The sequence below is a fragment of the Pongo pygmaeus genome, chromosome 12 (genome assembly GCF_028885625.2).
Source record: "Pongo pygmaeus isolate AG05252 chromosome 12, NHGRI_mPonPyg2-v2.0_pri, whole genome shotgun sequence".
Classification (NCBI taxonomy): domain Eukaryota; kingdom Metazoa; phylum Chordata; class Mammalia; order Primates; family Hominidae; genus Pongo; species Pongo pygmaeus.
The window spans coordinates 97,041,052-97,059,620 of record NC_072385.2 but is presented as its reverse complement, the minus strand read 5'-3'; the positions used below and the strand labels follow the sequence as shown (position 1 = coordinate 97,059,620).

At 47.2% G+C, this 18,569-nt stretch overlaps 1 protein-coding gene across 3 annotated transcripts in view; it reads left to right on the top strand.

The window, feature by feature from the left end:
• Nucleotides 1–17,627, top strand: part of VIT (vitrin) — a 148,376-nt gene extending 130,749 nt beyond the window's left edge. For all 3 annotated transcript variants that reach the window (XM_054474893.2, XM_054474894.2, XM_063648816.1), the window contains 4 exons: nucleotides 4,063–4,166; nucleotides 8,225–8,451; nucleotides 11,278–11,791; nucleotides 17,016–17,627. In XM_054474893.2, the coding sequence (XP_054330868.1) occupies nucleotides 4,063–4,166; nucleotides 8,225–8,451; nucleotides 11,278–11,791; nucleotides 17,016–17,194 (1,024 nt within the window). In that variant the 3' untranslated portion in view covers nucleotides 17,195–17,627. The remainder of the gene's footprint in view (nucleotides 1–4,062; nucleotides 4,167–8,224; nucleotides 8,452–11,277; nucleotides 11,792–17,015) is intronic.
• Nucleotides 17,628–18,569: the final 942 nt, after the last annotated feature.

Sequence of the window (18,569 nt, the reverse complement as noted above, 5' to 3'; positions counted from 1 at the left end):
ATTATGTTTGATGGACAATTACATATTTATTATTGTCAGTGTCAATTTTGCAATTTTTCATTTTGTAGCCAATATGTTTTTTTGTTTCAATCAATTTTTTTTTTTTTTGGCTCTGAAAATGTTGATAACCCTTGGTCACTAGGGGAAGATCCAGACTTTAAGGACTCTGAAGCTTACACAGTTTGGGGGCCCTCTTAAGATGAAGATCACAAAATGACAAATACTGTACACAATTAGACCTCTTGGAAGAGGCATTATAACTTCTTAGTTAATCTGCTTCTGTGAAACACTTAGAGCCAACTGGATAAAACATCCACCGCAGAAGCTGCCCTGGTTAGGACCAGGTAGGAAATTCTGGCAATATCCAGGAAAGAGATGAAAGCCCAAACTTGGGGACAGAAAGGATGGGAGAAATATGAGAGATATTTATAGGTAGGTCTGACAGGACGTGGTATTTGATGAGGAGAGTGTCAGGAACACACACTGCTGGATGACTGAGTGAGTCAGAGAGGAAGGCAGATGGGGAGATGGGTGGTTGGGTGGATCAGGCTTGGAAGATAAACGACTTCAGGTTTGGAAATATCTAACCTGAGGTGCCTTCCAGAGGAAGCTCTATGGAAGCCATTTTATATATATGTGAGGTTCAAGAAAGCGGACCAACCAGTGCACAGACAGCTTTTGGCACATGAATGGTCTCTGAGTCCTGGGAGTTGATGAAATCTCCCAGGGATGTGCATAAGCCAAGAAGAGATGCATGATGGGGCTAGCACCCTAGGGAACACCAAAGTTTAGAGGTTTAGAGATGCACAGAAATAGAACAAAGAAATGTTAATGCTGTTAATTGAGTGCCTGTAGGCGCCACATATTATGCAAGGTGTTGGTTAGAGAAAGCTGAGTCAGGCAGAGAGATTGTCAGCTGGGGCTGGGGGTAAGGGAGATGGGTCGCTGAGCTTGGAGGGTGGGCACCATTGGGGCTTTCCTGATGAGAGAAGAAGTGAGCAAATGCACAAAGCTAGAAAAGTGGGAATGGGTGAACAGTTCATTTTGACTAGAACATGGAATATCCCAAAAAAGAGAGGGAAAGAGAGAATAAGAAAGAGAACAGCCTTAACATGATAGTTGGAAATTAAATTATGGATGCTTTGAAAGCCAAAATATCAAGTTTAGCAATGGGAACTTCTGATGATTTCCAAGCAGGGGAATTTTGCGGGCAGAACTGAGGACTGAAGGGTCCTCTAGCAGATGGCCACTCAACTAACACTGCAGAGACCAACACAGGGATTCTTAGGGGCAGCCAGAAGCATGGGGGCCAGGACTCCCAGTGTTACAGTAGACGTATAGGGTAGGGAATAAAAGCGAATGAGTGTATATAGAGGAATGGCCAGGACCTGAGGGATGGGGGCTGATGCTCTGTATAAGTAAAAGTGTACATAGCATTTACTGAAATTGTTTTGTAAAAATATAAACCCAGCCAGGTGCAGTGGCTCATGCCCGTAATCCCAGCACTTTGGGAGGCCAAGGCAGATGGATCACGAGGTCAGGAGATCGAGACCAGCCTGGCCAACATAGTGAAACCCCGTCTCTATTAAAAATACACACAAAAAAAAAATTAGCCAGGCATGGTGGAAGGTACCTGTAATCCCAGCTACTCCAGAGGCTGAGGCAGGAGAATTGCTTAAACCCGGGAGGCAGAGGTTGCAGTGAGCCAAGATCAAGCCACTGCACTCCAGCCTGGGCAACAGAGCAAGACTCCATCTCGAAAAAAATAAATAAATAAAATTTTTTAAAAATGAACCCATAAGCCCTAGAACCCGAGGGGAAGAATACAGAGTGAAAGCCACAGTGCTCCTCTGTGTGACTCCCCCTCCCTGAATTTGTGACTTTAGCCTCAGATCAAGACACTTCACACTAGGTTGATAGGAAGGTCACGCCCAGCTCAACACCCACATTTCCCCATTCTGCTGATTGCCGTGTTGTTGGTTTCTGTTTAGTCCCAACCATAGAATTTGTTTTTTCTCTGGTGAAATTTCATCTATTTGGGTTTTTCCCCAGTGCCCCACTTTGGTTAAACTTGTTTTAAATTTCCTGTCTTCCCTGAAGGTGCCCACTCTTTCTGTTTTTCATTCCTTGCCTTGTAGATAAGCCACCCTCTGGGGATAACATAGATCATTTTGAGATAGAGAGCAATTTGGAGAACAGGGTTGGAGGAAAGGAAGCGGGGAGGCAGAGACTTTCTCCTCTCTCCCAGGTCCTGGTGACTGGTTTCCTCGTGACTGCACAACTTGTCCCGGTCCCCAAGGACTCACTTAAGAATCCACCCATGGTCAGCATCCTTGAGGTTCCCACCTGAAACTGCCCACAACTGTTTCTTCCTAGATCCACTTCTGGTGTTTGTATAAAGGCTACTTTAAAAAGTATTCTTGGCCAGGCATCGTGGCTCACATCTGTAATCTTGGCACTTTGGGAGGCCAAAACAGGACAATAAGCTGCTTGAGTCCACGCATTTAAGACCAGCCAGGGGCAACATAGCAAGACCTTGTCTTTACAAAAAATGAAAAAATTTGCTGGGTGTGGTGGCGTGCACCTGTGGTCTCACCTACTTGGGAGGCTGAGGTGGGAGGATTGCTTGAGCCCAGGAAGTCTCTACTAAAAATACAAAAATTAGCTGGGTGTGGTGACACGCACCGGTAGTCCCAGCTACTTGGGAGACTGAGGCAGGAGAATCACTCGAACCCGGGAGGTGGAGGTTGCAGTGAGCCAAGATTGTGCCAGTGCACTCCAGCCTGGAAGACACAGCGAGAATCTGTTTCAAAAAAAAAAAAAATGGCCGGGCACGGTGGCTCATGCCTGTAATCCCAGCACTTTGGGAGGCCGAGGCAGGTGGATCACGAGGTCAGGAGTTCAAGACCAGCCTGGCCCAGATGGTGAAACCCTGTCTCTACTAAAACTACAAAAATTAGCTAGGCGCGGTAGCAGGTGCCTGTAATCCCAGCTACTCGGAAGGCTGAGGCAGGAGAATTGCTTGAACCCGGGCAGCAGAGGTTACAGTGAGCTGAGATCGCGCCACTGCACTCCAGCCTGGGTGACAGAGTGAGACTCCATGTTAAAAAAAAAAGAAAGAAAAAAGAAAACAGTAACCTCTAGCCTGTACTGACTACATAATGTGCAGGGCAGCTTGTTCAAAAATGATGAAGAATTTCAAGACGGCAGCAGCGGAGCACAATGCCAAGCATGGGCCTTTCTGACTGAGGCTCTTCTGGAGCATGGAGCCCTGTGTGACCGCGCAGGTCTTCACGCCCACGAAGTCAGCACTGCCTGTGGCTGAGTGTCAGCGCTTTGTGAGATGTGATCTCACACCTCATCTTGGGTGCGATGCACACACACCCGCCCTCCTGCACGCCTCCATACCCTCCGATCAGCCGCTTCGTGGGGATTCATTTCTCGAGAGGGATTCTCATTGTGTTTTTCCACTGAATTCACTCCAACTCCTCCCCAGTTAATCTTTTTCAGTCTTCAGCAAAATAGATGTTGACCTTCTAGATGAGTTTGAGTAGTGTCACCCGGTTGCAGGATGAGAAACAGAGAGAGGTCTCGTTGGTACCACTATTCACATGCAATTCCAGTGCTAAGGGTAACCCAGGGAGTGGCTGACAGCTGAGATTCTCTTTCTGGAGAGGGGAGTCTGGGGTAGGCTGAGAACGCTGAGCACTCCACAGATGGGATCCTAACATTTGCAAAATCCCACTTGACAACAGTCCCGTTCATTAGCAATATGGGTGTTATAACGATGTTTTCATCTACACGAGGAATCTGAAGCCCAGAGAAGTTGTCTCCTCAAGATCACACAGCCAGGAAATGGCACAGTCAAGACACGCCTTCTGAGCCTTGAAATAGCCTCCTTTTCTCTACACACACCAGTCCACAATGGGACATTTTACAAGCCATAGCAGAAGGCTTTGAAGCAGCTTCTATATGTATATAAAAGAATCAACCATGATCTCTGCCTTCCTCCAAAGGTATTAACTTTCCAGCTAATTTGTATTTCTTGTTCTGACTCTTCAGAGACAACCCTGCTACTCACTTTAACCTCAAGACACACATGAATTCTCGAGATCTGAAGACAGCCATAGAGAAAATTACCCAGAGAGGAGGACTTTCTAATGTAGGTATGTGATCCGGATTCAAATTATACTATCTTGCTACCATCGTTCTCTTTCTACGTGATTGTCTTCTAACCATTGTATATAAAAGGAAAAAAAAATAATAATCCATCAAGAAATAACTTCTGGTCAGGCGTGGTTGTTCACACCTGTTATCCCAGCACTTTGGGAGCCTGAAGCTAGCAGATCACTTGAGGTCAGGAGTTCAAGATCAGCCTGGCCAGCATGGTGAAACCCTCTTTCTACTAAAAATACAAAAATTAGCTGGGTGTGGTGGCGGGTGCCTATAATCCCAGCTACTTGGGAGGCTGAGGTGGGAGAATCACTTGAAGAGGCAGAGGTTGCAGTGAGCCAAGACAGCACCACTGCACTCCAGCCTGGGTGGCAGAGCGAGACTCCATCTCAAAAAAAAAAAAAAAGAAAAAGAAATTACTCCTGCAACATCTATATCTTTTCTAAAGTTATCATGGCTTCAGAGGGCAAGAATCTTTAACACACACACACTGCACAGTCCCAGCATGCTTGGTTTGCAGGAAGGGGTAGCATTCTTCAGGACAAGCAAGTCTGCTGTCCTGACTATTTTTTTGTTGGCCTACAAGTCATCACTTGTTTCATTAAATTTTGTGACCAGTTAAGGAAGCCCCTCAGTGCCCCTTGAGAATCTTGTTCCAATCAACTACCATTGTAGTGATGATTGTGCAAAGAGAAACATGTTCTCTGTTTCAAGCTAGGTCTTCTGTGATATCTGAGCCTTTGGGGTCTCACCAGAAATCCAAAGTCTAGTCCTCAGTGGGGCATGTCCAGAAATTCCATTTTATGTTTATCCAGAGGTAATTGGCCATTAGGAAACAGTTTCACACTAACCAAGCTCAAAGACTGCCAAAGAGCCCATGCCAGTGTATTCATTTGTAAATGAAAGATTGGCTTTGGGGGCACTGGAGGGAGACTGATTGTCCGCCTCTCAGGGAAAGTGTTCCTGTCATCAAAATCCAAAGAAATGGAGACATGAGCCACAGTTGCTTGGCTTAGAGTACATGCAGGGAATTGAGCTGTCTTTGAGGGAGCATCCTCAGAGTTACAGTAAATCTGATTAATGATTTCCCTTCCCACTTCAGTGTATGTCTCCGTAGTGACCAGAACATTAGTATCTAACACATACAGAGCTTTTCACCTTTGAACAATGCTAAATAAACACTAGCCAAGTCACTCTCCATGCCCCCAAAGCAGTATTACCTTCATCACACACATGACAGAGTTGATTTCTGATTTGTTTATAACTTAATGCTTACATTAGTAAAATCCCAGTGGAGACAAACATCAGAAGGCACTCTCGTTCCTTGATGAAATTAGCGATGGGTCTCAATCCAATCAGCATACCTTTTTCAGTGGATGACATGTTCTGACTGTGCCTCTGTATTGTCCACAGTTTGGGTTCTGAGAACGGAATCCATTCAACTGATTCCAACAGAAAGGGATTTATTTCAGGCTATTAAGTAGTTTGGAGAGTCACTGTAAGAACTGAAGAAGCAGACTGTAGGCTGAGCTTTAAGAGATGATGTCTGAAGGCTTCCTGCAGAAGTAGGACCTCCAAGGGAGCTGCTCCTTCTTCCAAGATTAGGAAATCACCTTTCTGAATTCTGCCATGGCAACCTCTTCAGAAACTTACTTTGTCCAGGAAGCCAGCATGATCAGGAGATCAGGAAGCTTTTTCTAGAGCTGCCAGCTCCAGAACCACACCCTCCCTGTGCCATTCACACCTACAACATGGATCTCCACACCCTGCCACCCCAAACCACTGAAGCTAGCAACCAAGCCCAAGCACCTCTGCAGACAGTATCCCAGAGAAGTCAGATACTAAAGGTATTTGTCAGCAGAAATATAAACAAAAGTACAGCCTCTGCCTCACTTTTATCTTCTAAATCTCATGCAAGTGCATCAGTTCATGGAACTAAAACAAAGCTAAAGCCCTAGGTGCAAGGGAGTCTGGAAAATGTAGTTTTCTGATTTCCAGCCTCTATTTTCAAGACCCACCGGAAGGTGGGTGGAATGTGTGTTGAGCACTTTACACCATGGCCTCCAGATATAAGGTTAGGTGGGGTTGAGGGGATCTTCTCATGGCACCTTGTGCTCTGCCTATAGGTGCCTAATATTAGGCCAGAGAGGACTTCCGTGTGCTTTGTGCCTTGGGAAAAATTGTCCATTCGCTATAAAAGCAATTTTTAGCAGCCAAGGTTTTCCCTTAGCAACTGGGTTCTGTGCAGCCAGTTCACATGGGTTTTCCAAGACATTTCTGCAGCATCTGTATATGTAACCATTTGATGTTTTCATTTGACAAGTAAGATAATACCAGCTAGTGGAGACAGAATGCTGGCCAAAATCAGAAATGCATTGAGTATAATACTACTAATCCTAAAGTCTAAAGAAGGTGCTTCTTAACTTTTATGGAGATTAAGGACTCCTTTGAGAATTCCATGAAAGCTACGGCCGTTCTATCCAGACAGATACTTACATACACGAAATACTGTGTATAATTTCAAGTGCCCTGGGGTTCACAGAGCCCAGGTTAAGAGCTCTGCCTACTCTATACAGCCATGCTGACTCTAGGGTGAATGGTCATCCCAGTTTTCCCAGAAGAACCTGGGGCTTTCGGTACTAAAACTGGGAAAGTCCTGACAAACTGAGACAATTGGTCATTGTCTAGTTGACTCTGAAAATTTCCTGAAGCCCTTCTCAGTGTGAAATATGCACTTGGAAAAGTCATGGCAGGAGGCTTTGTAGCACTTCTTGGCTGCTGCACTCAGCTGAAGTAGATTGCTGTCATGGAAATCTAGGCCCAGAGTTGTAGGGTGACCTACTCAGGGCCACACAGCTAGCAGGTAGCACAGCCAGGGCTAGAACACAGTCTGTCAGTTCCTAGTGCGTGCAACTCTTCCCTGCCCAACCAGACCTGTGCCCTTGGCCTGGAACTGGAGGAAAAACACTGCTGACCCCAGAACACAGCTCTGTACAGCCAGCAGGAGCCTCAGGCTCACCCCAGGCTGCAGGGGGCCAAGAAGAGGCTACTGTCACTCCAGGTCAACTCCTCCCACCCTACACTCTTGGAAACATGGGGCTGGCTTAGGGGCTTAGTGTGGGTCCAGCAGAAAAGGGGCACTTTTGTCCTCATGAAAGTCTTTGGCCGGGCACGGTGGTTCAAACCTGTAATCCCAACACTTTGGGAGGCCGAGGCGGGCGGATCACAAGATCAAGAGATTGAGACCATCCTGGCCAACATGGTGAAACCCCATCTCTACTAAAAATACAAAAATTAGCTGGGTGTGGTGGTGCGTGCCTGTAGTCCCAGCTACTTGGCAGGCTGAGGCAGGAGAATCACTTGAACCTGGGAGGTGGAGGTGGAGGTTGCAGTGAGTCTAGATTGTGCCACTGCACTCCAGCCTGGCAACAGAGTGAGACTCTGTCTCAGGAAAAAAAAAAAAAAGTCTTTCTCACCTGCTTGCTGTCCCTAAAACTTTCTTCAAAGCAGAAACAATTAGAAGTTGAAGGCTTGAAATGAAACCAAAATGGACAGTGGTAATGGCTGCACATTGTGAATGTACTTAATGCCACTGAATTGTACGCATAAAAATAGTTGAAGTGATTTTTAAAAAGAAACAGGCTGGGTGCAGTGGCTCACGCCTGTAATCTCAGCACTTTGGCAGGCTGAGGTGGGCAGATCACTTGAGCCCATGAGTTTGAGACCAGCCTAGGCAGCATGGCAAAACCTCGTCTCTACAAAAAAAATACAAAATTAACCAGGTACAGTGGCACACGCCTGTAGTCCCAGCTACTCAGGAGGCTGAGGTGGGAGGGTTGATTAAACTCAGGAGGTTGAGGCTGTAGTGAGCTGTGATCACACCACTGCATTCCAGCCTGGGCAACAGAGCAAGATCCTGTCTCAAAGAAAAAAAAAAAAAACTAGGGAGGGAATGAGTGTGTTTTTCTGGACCTCTTTGTGCTGCTGTGATCTCTTCCTGTATTTATAATCAGCATGATCACTCCAAGCATGAATTTTCTTTTTCTTCCAGGCCGGGCCATCTCCTTTGTGACCAAGAACTTCTTTTCCAAAGCCAATGGAAACAGAAGCAGCGCTCCCAACGTGGTGGTGGTGATGGTGGATGGCTGGCCCACCGACAAAGTGGAGGAGGCTTCAAGACTTGCGAGAGAGTCAGGAATCAACATTTTCTTCATCACCATTGAAGGTGCTGCTGAAAATGAGAAGCAGTATGTGGTGGAGCCCAACTTTGCAAACAAGGTAGATGACTGCCTGGAGACCTACCCAACATCAGGATTTTCTGCACTCTGAAAAATTGTAACGCCGTTGCAGTGGTTTTCCCACGCCTTTAAATGTGCATGAAACTCATTTCTAGGCAGTAAGGCCTCCAGGGAGGGACTGGTCAGTCCGGAACCTGCATTTACCCTCTCAAAGCAAAACCCCACACCCACCAGCAGCTGTGGAGGAGCAGTGTCCTCGAATTCTCAGCTAGGTTCTCCCTTGCTCCTTCCACAGCCCCAGGGGGGTCTCACCCAGGCAGCCCAAGGAGCCTTCACACATGCATGCAAGCGAACATTCTCTCTCTCTCTCTCACACACATGCACACACACACACACACACGCACACACACGCACACGCACACACACACACACGCTTTCTCCTGTATACACTCATTGCCGATTCATCAACCTGATAAACCAGAGAAACGAGGCACTGAACCACAGCAGTGAGATCGTGTTTTCAGGTGCTCCTCCTGGGTTCTGTGGAGATGCCCAGCAGGGGATGTGGAGCAAGGCCTCCCTCACTCACTCCACCAAAGCTGTTCCCTTTGTACAGTGGAACACCACATAAACCTTCCTCCAAAGAAAAGGCTCCAGCTTTAAAATAGAAAGCAAGCCTTGGACAGGTTTGTCTTTGAGGCCCTTCCAGCTTTAATATTCTATGTGTTCACAGCCAGCAGGGCTCAACTTCCTGCACCACCTCAAACTGATGGCCACTTCCTGCTCCTTGAAATGCCCTTCTCCCTGGACTTCCAGGATGCTATATGGCTCTTATTTCATTGCCTCTTGCCTTTTTTCTACCCTCAATGTTGACCTCCCCAGGTCTACACCCTCCTCTTTAAAAGGCCCTCTCCCAGCAGGATCCCTCCCAGGGTCACAGCTTCCACCTTCATCTCTTTTTTTTTTTTTTTTTTTCAGACGGAGTCTCACTCTGTCGCCCAGGCTGGAATGCCATGGCGCGATCTCAGCTCACTGCAATCTCCACCTCCTCCCAGCTTCAAGCAATTCTCCTGCCTCAGCCTCCCAAGTGGCTGGGACTACAGGCACACACCACCATGCCCAGCTATTTTTTTTTTTTTTTGTATTTTTAGTAGAGATGGGGTTTCACCATGTTAGCCAGGATGGTCTCGATCCACCTGCCTCGGCCTCCCGAAGTGCTGGGATTACAGGCGTGGGCCACTGCGCCCGGCCCTACCTTCATCTCTTGAGCTCTGTAGCCATCCATTTTCAGCTGACTGACTTTTCTCCACCTGATGTTCTATCAGAACCTTAAATCCCACCTGTAACAAGCCAAGTTCATCATCCTTTCCACTGAACTGTTTCCTCCTCTGGACGTTACATGAATGACCACATACCCATCCCAGAGGGCAGGGTCACCCCAGAACTCCTCATCAGCTCCCACATCACAGATCTCTCTCCCTCCTCTTTCCCTCGCCTGACGCCCCCTCCCCAGTTCAAGCTGGTACCCTCCATCTGGTCCTTCTCCCTCCTGGTGCTCCCCAGGTTAGTTTAGATTTCCCAGTGAAGCCCAACTCACATTTCTGGTGGGTTCCCTCAGTCCTGTGGGGTCCTTGCTCCAAATCCTTTATTGCTACCCATTGCTTTCAAGGCCTTCTGGGGCGCAGTCCCAACCTACTCTCCCGGCCCATCTATTATGACCCCCCACAGCCCTGTGTTCCGGTCAGCTGGTCTCCCATCCACACCCAGCACCGCCCGCTGTCTCCTGCTGTGACTTCACTGCCTGGTGGAAATCCCTCCCTCCATCTGTTGGCCAGAATTCAGCTCAAGCTCAGCACTTACCTCACATGTCATCAGCTCCATGGAAAGTTTTGTGAACCCCATTTAGGTTTTTACAAATCAATTTTTGAAAAATATTTTCCAGGAAAGTTTGAAGCCATCTCTTGTTCTAAAATAATCTTTTAATTATTTTAAATAATTACCAGTTGTCTGGTCTGACTCTTTCTGTGACCCAGAGGCAAGGGTAAGGAAGAAACACCATGCCTTGGGAGGATTATGCCAGCCACTTCCAGGAGCGCAACAATCAGTTTGCTCAAGGTGTATTTGCAGCTGCCTTATTTTTTTCTAGAATAAGCTTAGGCACTGGTAAATAAATATTCATTTGCCTGGAGGCAGACTTGTCTGGTTCTGAAGGTGGATAGATTTGTGTTCCAATCTCAGGGACTCAGGGAAGTCCCCTCATAGCTTGGTTTGTTCCTTTGTGGCAGGGGGTTATGATTCCACCTTGTAGGGTGAGGGTGGGGATTTAATGAGAGAATCATTCCAAGAGCATCTGATGGGACCCCTAACATGTGGTCATTCAGCAACTGTGGGATCTCTTCCCGCCTGGAACAGGGCTGCTCTGGAGACATTTCCATAGCAATTTCTTGTGTATGTCATCACTTTTCCCAACTGGAATAAAAGCTTTCTTTTGTCCTCTCATGGCATGGTGCCCACCAATGCCAATCTTATGGCTGGCTGCCAGTACAAAGGAGGAGCCTGGAGAAGCATAAATGTGAAGCTGACACCAGAGATTTAATATCTCCCTATGAATTTGCTTAGCGGACAGCTTTCCACTAACGCAGGCAGGGACCTAGCTGAGGGAGTAGGACTGAGTGCAGCGATAACCCAGGGGCTTCGCCTCAGTGAGTGGCTGCTGGGTGAACCGAGGTGGAAAAACACGGTAGGAGGGCTAGTGCAGAAAACAAGGGCCTGCTTACTTCTTCGCCTGCCCCTGGGATCAAGCGTAATGGTGACACTGGAGGATTTGACCCTGACCTGGCGTGGGTCCCTCCCCTCTGTCTTCTAGGCCGTGTGCAGAACAAACGGCTTCTACTCGCTCCACGTGCAGAGCTGGTTTGGCCTCCACAAGACTCTGCAGCCCCTGGTGAAGCGGGTCTGCGACACCGACCGCCTGGCCTGCAGCAAGACCTGCTTGAACTCGGCTGACATTGGCTTCGTCATCGACGGCTCCAGCAGTGTGGGGACGGGCAACTTCCGCACCGTTCTCCAGTTTGTGACCAACCTCACCAAAGAGTTTGAGATTTCCGACACAGACACGCGCATCGGGGCCGTGCAGTACACCTACGAACAGCGGCTGGAGTTTGGGTTCGACAAGTACAGCAGCAAGCCCGACATCCTCAACGCCATCAAGCGGGTGGGCTACTGGAGTGGTGGCACCAGCACGGGGGCTGCCATCAACTTCGCCCTGGAGCAGCTCTTCAAGAAGTCCAAGCCCAACAAGAGGAAGTTAATGATCCTCATCACCGACGGGAGGTCCTACGACGACGTCCGGATCCCAGCCATGGCTGCCCATCTGAAGGGTAAGCTGGGCTTGCCAAGCAGCCTGGTGCTGAGGCTGCTTTCTGGGGCTTGGTGGGCCAGTGGGACAAGGAAGGTATTGTCTTTTTATGCATTGGTTTTTTCTACGACTTAATAAAAATGTTCCAAGCCGCAGGGAGGGCATTAGGGGTAGAAACACTGCAAGCCCCTCTGAGTAGGGAGAAGGAACAAGGATGGGGCAGCAAGGTGGTCTGCTAAGTGTCATTACAAACCCATGGCCTGTGGATGACTGGGCGCATTAACTCTTTCCTTTACATCCTGCACCCTGAGGCATTTCCCACAAGAGCGTGATACATTAAAAGGGAATTTGACTCATCACTTTACCCCTATTAAAAACACCAAACCTCCATCTCTATTGAATATGTCAAATTGTACTGGTACTTAGACCACCAAATTGTGTTAGTAACTTTTATTTATTTATTTATTTTGAGACAGAATCTCACTCAGTCGTCCAGGCTGTAGTGCAATGGTGCCATCTCCAGTCATTGCAACCTCTGCCTCCCGGGTTGAAGCAATTCTCCTGTCTCAGCCTCCCAAGTAGCTAGGATTACAGGCATGCACCACCACGCCTGGCTAATTTTTGTATTTTTAGTAGAGACGGGGTTTCGCCATGTTGGTCATGATGGTCTCGAACTCCTAACAGGTGATCCTCCTGCCTTGGCCTCCCAAAGTGCCAGAATTACAGTCGCGAGTCACTGTGCCTAGCCATGTATTAGTACCTTTTAAGGAAAAATAATGTTTTTAAAGACAAGTACTATTTCTGTAAGCAACTGTTAACCAGATTCAGGGGGCTTCAGGGAAACCTGAAAGGAATTTCGATTCAAAATATTTAAAGAGACCAGGCGTGGTGGTGCACACCTATTATCCCAGCTACTCGGCAGGCTGAGGTGGGAGGATTACTTGAGCCCTGGAGTTGGAGGCTGCAGTGATCTATGATTGCACCACCACACACCAGCCTGGACAACAGAGCGAGATCCTGTCTCAAAAAAAAAAAAAGGCCAGGCACAACGGCTCATGCCTGTAATCCCAGCACTTTGGGAGGCTGAAGCGGGCAGATCACCTGAGGTTGGGAGTTTGAGACCAGCCTGACCAGCATGGAGAAACCCCGTCTCTACTAAAAATACAAAATTGGCCAAGCAAGGAGGCACACACCTGCAATCCCAGCTACTCAGGAGGCTGAGGCAGAAGAATTGCTTGAACCCCAGAGGTGGAGTTTGCTGGTGAGCCAAGATCGCGCCATTGCACTCCAGCTTGGGCAACAAGAGCAAAACTCCGTCTCAAAAAAGTAAAATGCTCAAAGAGCTATGTCCACATAAAAATTTCTAAGAGGGCAACAAAGTTTTAAAATATGAAAAATGAGCAAAATATGTCTGTAAATGTTTAGAAAATCAGCCACATTTATGCGTTTATTGCAGAATTTATGTATAACCACTGTTCCAAAAAGTGTCATAAGTTATCAAGAATATAAACAGCCTGGAGAAAACCCCAAGTGATAATAATAATAATACTAATAATAAAAGTAAACCAAGTAGTCAATGAACACCAATGTCCTGTAGACAAATATGAGTATACACAACTCACTCAGTGCTGTGGTTATTATTTCTTCTTCTGTGCCTAAATTTGTTTGTTTTTTTTTTTTTTCCCTGAGGCAGTGTCTCGCTCTGTCACACAGACTGGAGTGCAGTAGCATGATCTCTACTCACTGCAACCTCTGCCTCCCGGATTCAAGCGATTCTCCTGCCTCAGCCTCCCGAGTAGCTGGGATTACAGGCACACACCACCACGCCCAGCTAATTTTTGTATTTTTAGTAGAGACGGGGTTTCACCGTGTTGGCCAGGCTTTTCTTGAACTCCTGACCTGTAGCCATCCACCTACCTCAGCCTCCCAAAGTGCTGGGATCACAGGCATGAGCCACGGCACCTGGCTTCTGTGCCTACATTAACTACAGTTATTTTGCAGGATTTTCTGAATGGTTGAAAGCTACTTTCATTTCTTCCTAAAACAAGCCTAATGAATCAACAATGCTGATTTCTAGAATCCAAAGTAGCCAGAGACGGGGTTCAGGCAGAGTCTTCCCGGTGACTTACCCTTTTTGGAGCCTGTAGGGCACCCTCATAATGGTGGGATGGCTGATGGCCTGCATGCCAACAATCACAAGGTCCACCAGGCTCATATCAGCAAAGTGAAGATGGATTAAGGCTCAGAAGCAACTGGCCCGAACTCCCAGATTGAATGGCCAGAGCCAGATGGGCCAGCTTTGACTGCAAGCCCAAGGCTCTCCTGCTTTCTCCAAACATCTGTCCCCAGTTTGTGCTCAGTTACACCATCACTTATTTTTTTAGATGTACGTCTTTTGGGCCTCAACCAGAGGGTATCCTTGGCCTACTCATCAGGAAAAATGAAGACTGAGGGAAATGGCTGAGGTGCTCTCAGGGCAGCTTTAATGAACTAGGACCAAAATATGCAAATTACCTGGAGGCAGATTCTTACTCAGCTTAACACTGAGATTTGCCTGCAAATGTAATGAGCATTGTGTTCCTGGGAGTATCCAAGTCAAGGCTGGGTGACCATCTGTTAGAATTGCCAGTAGGAGATTCTCTACAACAAGAGTGGACTTGGGATCTGGAAAGCTAAATTTCTTTTCTTTTTCTTTTTTCTTTTTTTTTTTTTTTGAGACGGAGTTTCGCTCTGGTTGCCCAGGCTGGAGTGCAATGGCACAATCTTGGCTCATTGCAACCTCCGCCTCCTGGGTTCAAGCGATTCTCCTGCCTCAGACTCCCGAGTAGCTGGGATTACAGGAACCCGCCACCACACCCAGCTAATTTTTTTTTTTTTTTGTATTTTTAGTGGAGACAGAGTTTCACCATGTTGGCTAGGCTGGTCTTGAACTCCTGACCTCAGGTGATCCACCTGCCTCAGCCTCCCAAAGTGCTGGGATTACAGGTGTGAGCCACCACGCCCAGCCCGGAGAGCTAAATTTCTAATACTGTTTGCGTAGTTTTTTAAGGGCAACCTCTCCATCTTTGAGCAGGAAGGAGGGCGTAGACTGTCTAAACCCAGCTCTGCAGCAAAGCTGCTCTCACTGACACCTGGCAGCACTTTAAAGCCCAAAGCTGGCTCCTTCCAATCTAGACAATATTCCAAGAAAAGAAACTGGAGGAGGGAGAAGGGAGACTGGCAGCTTAAATGCAATTTAATGGACCACAATCAAAAAGCAGCTTAGATCAGAGCCACGTGAGGTATGCACGGCTCTCCCAGGCACCCATAAGATGCTAGAAATAGTGACAACACTGTGGGGGACTCGGGGGGGAGGTGCCAGGGCAGGAAGGCCACATCCAGGCTCTGCCCTCTGTTTCATGGCCATTTTGCTCACCCTACTCAGACTAGCCTGAAGGTGGTGCGAGAATAGGCTATTGTAGAGTAAGGTCAAGCACCTGCTGACCAGCTGCCCACAACCCAAATCAAGACCCACCACCCCAGACAGTCTCCCAGTTTTCCCACTAAGAATGGATGCCTTGTCTCCGAAGCCCGTCCTCTCCTCCCTGGGTCATCTTCTCCCCACTGCAATCCAACACCTACAGTTTTATTATACTCCTTCCCATTTGCACCTAGACATGCTCAAGTTCCTCCCTCCCTATAAATAAAACATTCTCTGTGACTCCACGTTCTGCTCCAGTTACCACCTACCGACTCCCTTTCACAGCCAAACTTCAGGAAAGGAGCTGCTGACCCCACATGCTCACTTCTTTTTCACTCTCAACTCACAGTAGTTCATTTGGTTTATTTGGCATCTTCTCCCCTGAAACTGTTCTCACCAAACTACTAGTGTCTTGGTTTTGTTTTTTCTTCTTCTTTTTTTTTTTTTTTTTGAGATGGAGTCTCGCTCTGTCACCCAGGCTGGAGTGTAGCGGTGCCATCTCGGCTTACTGCAACCTTCTGACTCCAAGGTTCAAGTGATTCTCCTGTCTCAGCCTCCCGAGTAGCTGGGACTACAGGCATGTGCCACCACCCCTGGCTAATTTTTTGTATTTTTACAAAAAATTAGGGATTTTTTTGTAAAAAAAAAATATATATATATATAGGATTTTTTGTGACTTCGTGATCCACCCGCCTCAGCCTCCCAAAGTGCTGGGATTACAGGCATGCACCACCGCACCCAGCTTGTTTTTGCTTTTTAAAAAATCCAATGAGGCCAGGCACAGTGGCTCATGCCTGTAATCCCAGCACTTTGGGAGGCCGAGGCAAGAGAATCACTTGAGGTCAGGAGTTCGAGACCAGCCTGGCCAACATGGTGAAACCCTGTCTCTACTAAAAATACAAAAATTAGCCAGGCGTAGTGGCACATGCCGTAATCCTAGCTACTCGGGAGGCTGAGGCACAAAAATCTCTTGAACCCAGGAAGCGGAGGTTGCAGTGAGTGGAGATCACGCCATTGCACTCTAGTCTGGGTGACAGAGTGAGATTCTGTCTCAAACAAACAAACAAAAACCCGTTGAGCACTTTTTCATGTTCATCTTACATGACTGCCCTGTAGCACCCAACAATGTTGGACACCCCCTTCTTTATCTTGGAAGCCCTTCTTCATCACAATGTTGGAACAGATGCTGGGGACCATCTCTCTGGCACCTTTGGCAAGGGTTCCTGCACTGGAAATGAGGTTGGATTCAATGGTTTGTAAAGTCACCCTCAAGCCTAAAGTGATGCCATTCCACTGTTTTAGTTTAAAAGATCTTGAACCAGCTTTTGATGGCATTTAAGGCTCTCTGAGATTTTGTTCGGCTCTTCACACTGGTAGAGCAGGCATGTGTCATGTGTTCTGATCTGCATGGCCCCAAAAGTTTCACTTGTCCCAAAATATCTTCCCCTCTTCTATTCCCGAACATGAAATTCTTACCATGTTATTTACTCCATTTTGTTCAATTTTCCTAAAATACTATAAACTCCTGAGATAACAATTATATAAATGTTGTTACTGTTGGCATATAGTGTATGCTCAAAGGCATTTATTGAGTGAATGAATGAATGGTCATACTTAGTCTTAATTCTGGAAACCCAGAGGCCTGTAGGGTATTTTTGGCTTTGTTTTGTTTGGGCACATTTCTGATTTTGGATTTGGCTGTGCCAACAGGGCCACAAGAAGGGAGAGATTCTTTAGCAGCACCTTTACTTGGGGACATTTGTTCATCTAACCTTTGTCCCCACAGGAGTGATCACCTATGCGATAGGCGTTGCCTGGGCTGCCCAGGAGGAGCTAGAAGTCATTGCCACTCACCCCGCCAGGGACCACTCCTTCTTTGTGGACGAGTTTGACAACCTCTACCAGTATGTCCCCAGGATCATCCAGAACATTTGTGCAGAGTTCAACTCACAGCCTCGGAACTGAATTCAGAGCAGGCAGAGCACCAGCGAGTGCTGCTTTACTGACTGACGTGTTGGATCACCCCAGCGCTTGATGGGGCACGCACGGTGCATCAAGGCTTGGGTGGGGCATGGAGAAGCAGATGTCTTGTGGTTATTCTTTGCCATCGTGCTTTTTCATACTCCAAAACTTGGAGTTACAAAGATGATCATAAATGTATAGAATGAGCCAAAAGCCTACATCATGTTGAGGGTGCTGGAGATTTTACATTTTGACAATTGTTTTCAAAATAAGTGTTCAGAATACAGTGCAGCCCTTACGACAGGCTTACGTAGAGCTTTTGTGCAATTTTTAAGCTGTTGTTTCTCATTAGAACTCTGTAACCCTCAGCAAGTTTCATTTTTGTCATGACAATGTAGGAATTACTGAATTAAATGTTTAGAAGGATGACATGCAATATTTCTGACTGTGTCTTGTGTACTCAGGGTTCGCGGCAGGGCCACCATTTGCTTTCCTCAGTTCCCAGAGCACCTTCTCTGGGCTCACACCTGGCCTAAGGTGACAACACACCTGCAGAGGTGCAAAGACAATGTACAGTGGTGTTGCTTCTCCTGATGTGCCTCCCTCGCTGTTGTCTGAGTCAATGAATACTTGCCACATGATGCTTTAGGAGCAGCCGGCTCTGGAGGACCAAGCTGATCTTGCTTAAAAGTGGGGCAGTAGGCCAGGTGCGGGGGCTCACTCTTGTAATCCCAGCACTTTGGGAAGCTGAGGCAGGTGGATCACCTGAGGTCAGGAGTTCGAGAACAGCCTGGCCAACATGGTGAAACCCCGTCTCTACTAAAAATACAAAAATTAGCTGGGCATGGTGGCATGAACCTGTAGTCCCAGCTACTCAAGAGGCTGAGACACGAGAATCGCTTGAACCCAGTAGGTGAAGGTTGCAGTGAGCCGAGACTGTGCCACTGCACTCCAGCCTGGGTGACAGAGTAAGACTCTGTCTCCAAAACCAAAAGTGGTGCAGTAGGCTGTGTATTAGAATCACTTAGGAGACTGCAGTGCTGGTTCCCAGGCTCCACCAGTGAAATCTGAGTCCCTGGGATTGGAGCTTGAACGTTGGCACATTTTAAGAGCTCTCTGGTGATTTGTATCTGCTGCCATGATCTAGAAGCACTGAGCTACCCCTGAGGAGTTAGTGTTACATTTCGTCAAAGAGGCCCCGTTTGTACTTGCTGCCCTGGGTCCATCCAGTTGAGCATTTCTCTTGGATTTTTCATTTGTTAACCAAATATTATTGCTAGCTGCATTAAAATAAGCTGGGATGAGTTTGGTTGCGCTTCACTTTTTACATCCAGCTTCTCCAAAGACTCACTTATCAGCATGTGAAATATATGTGTAA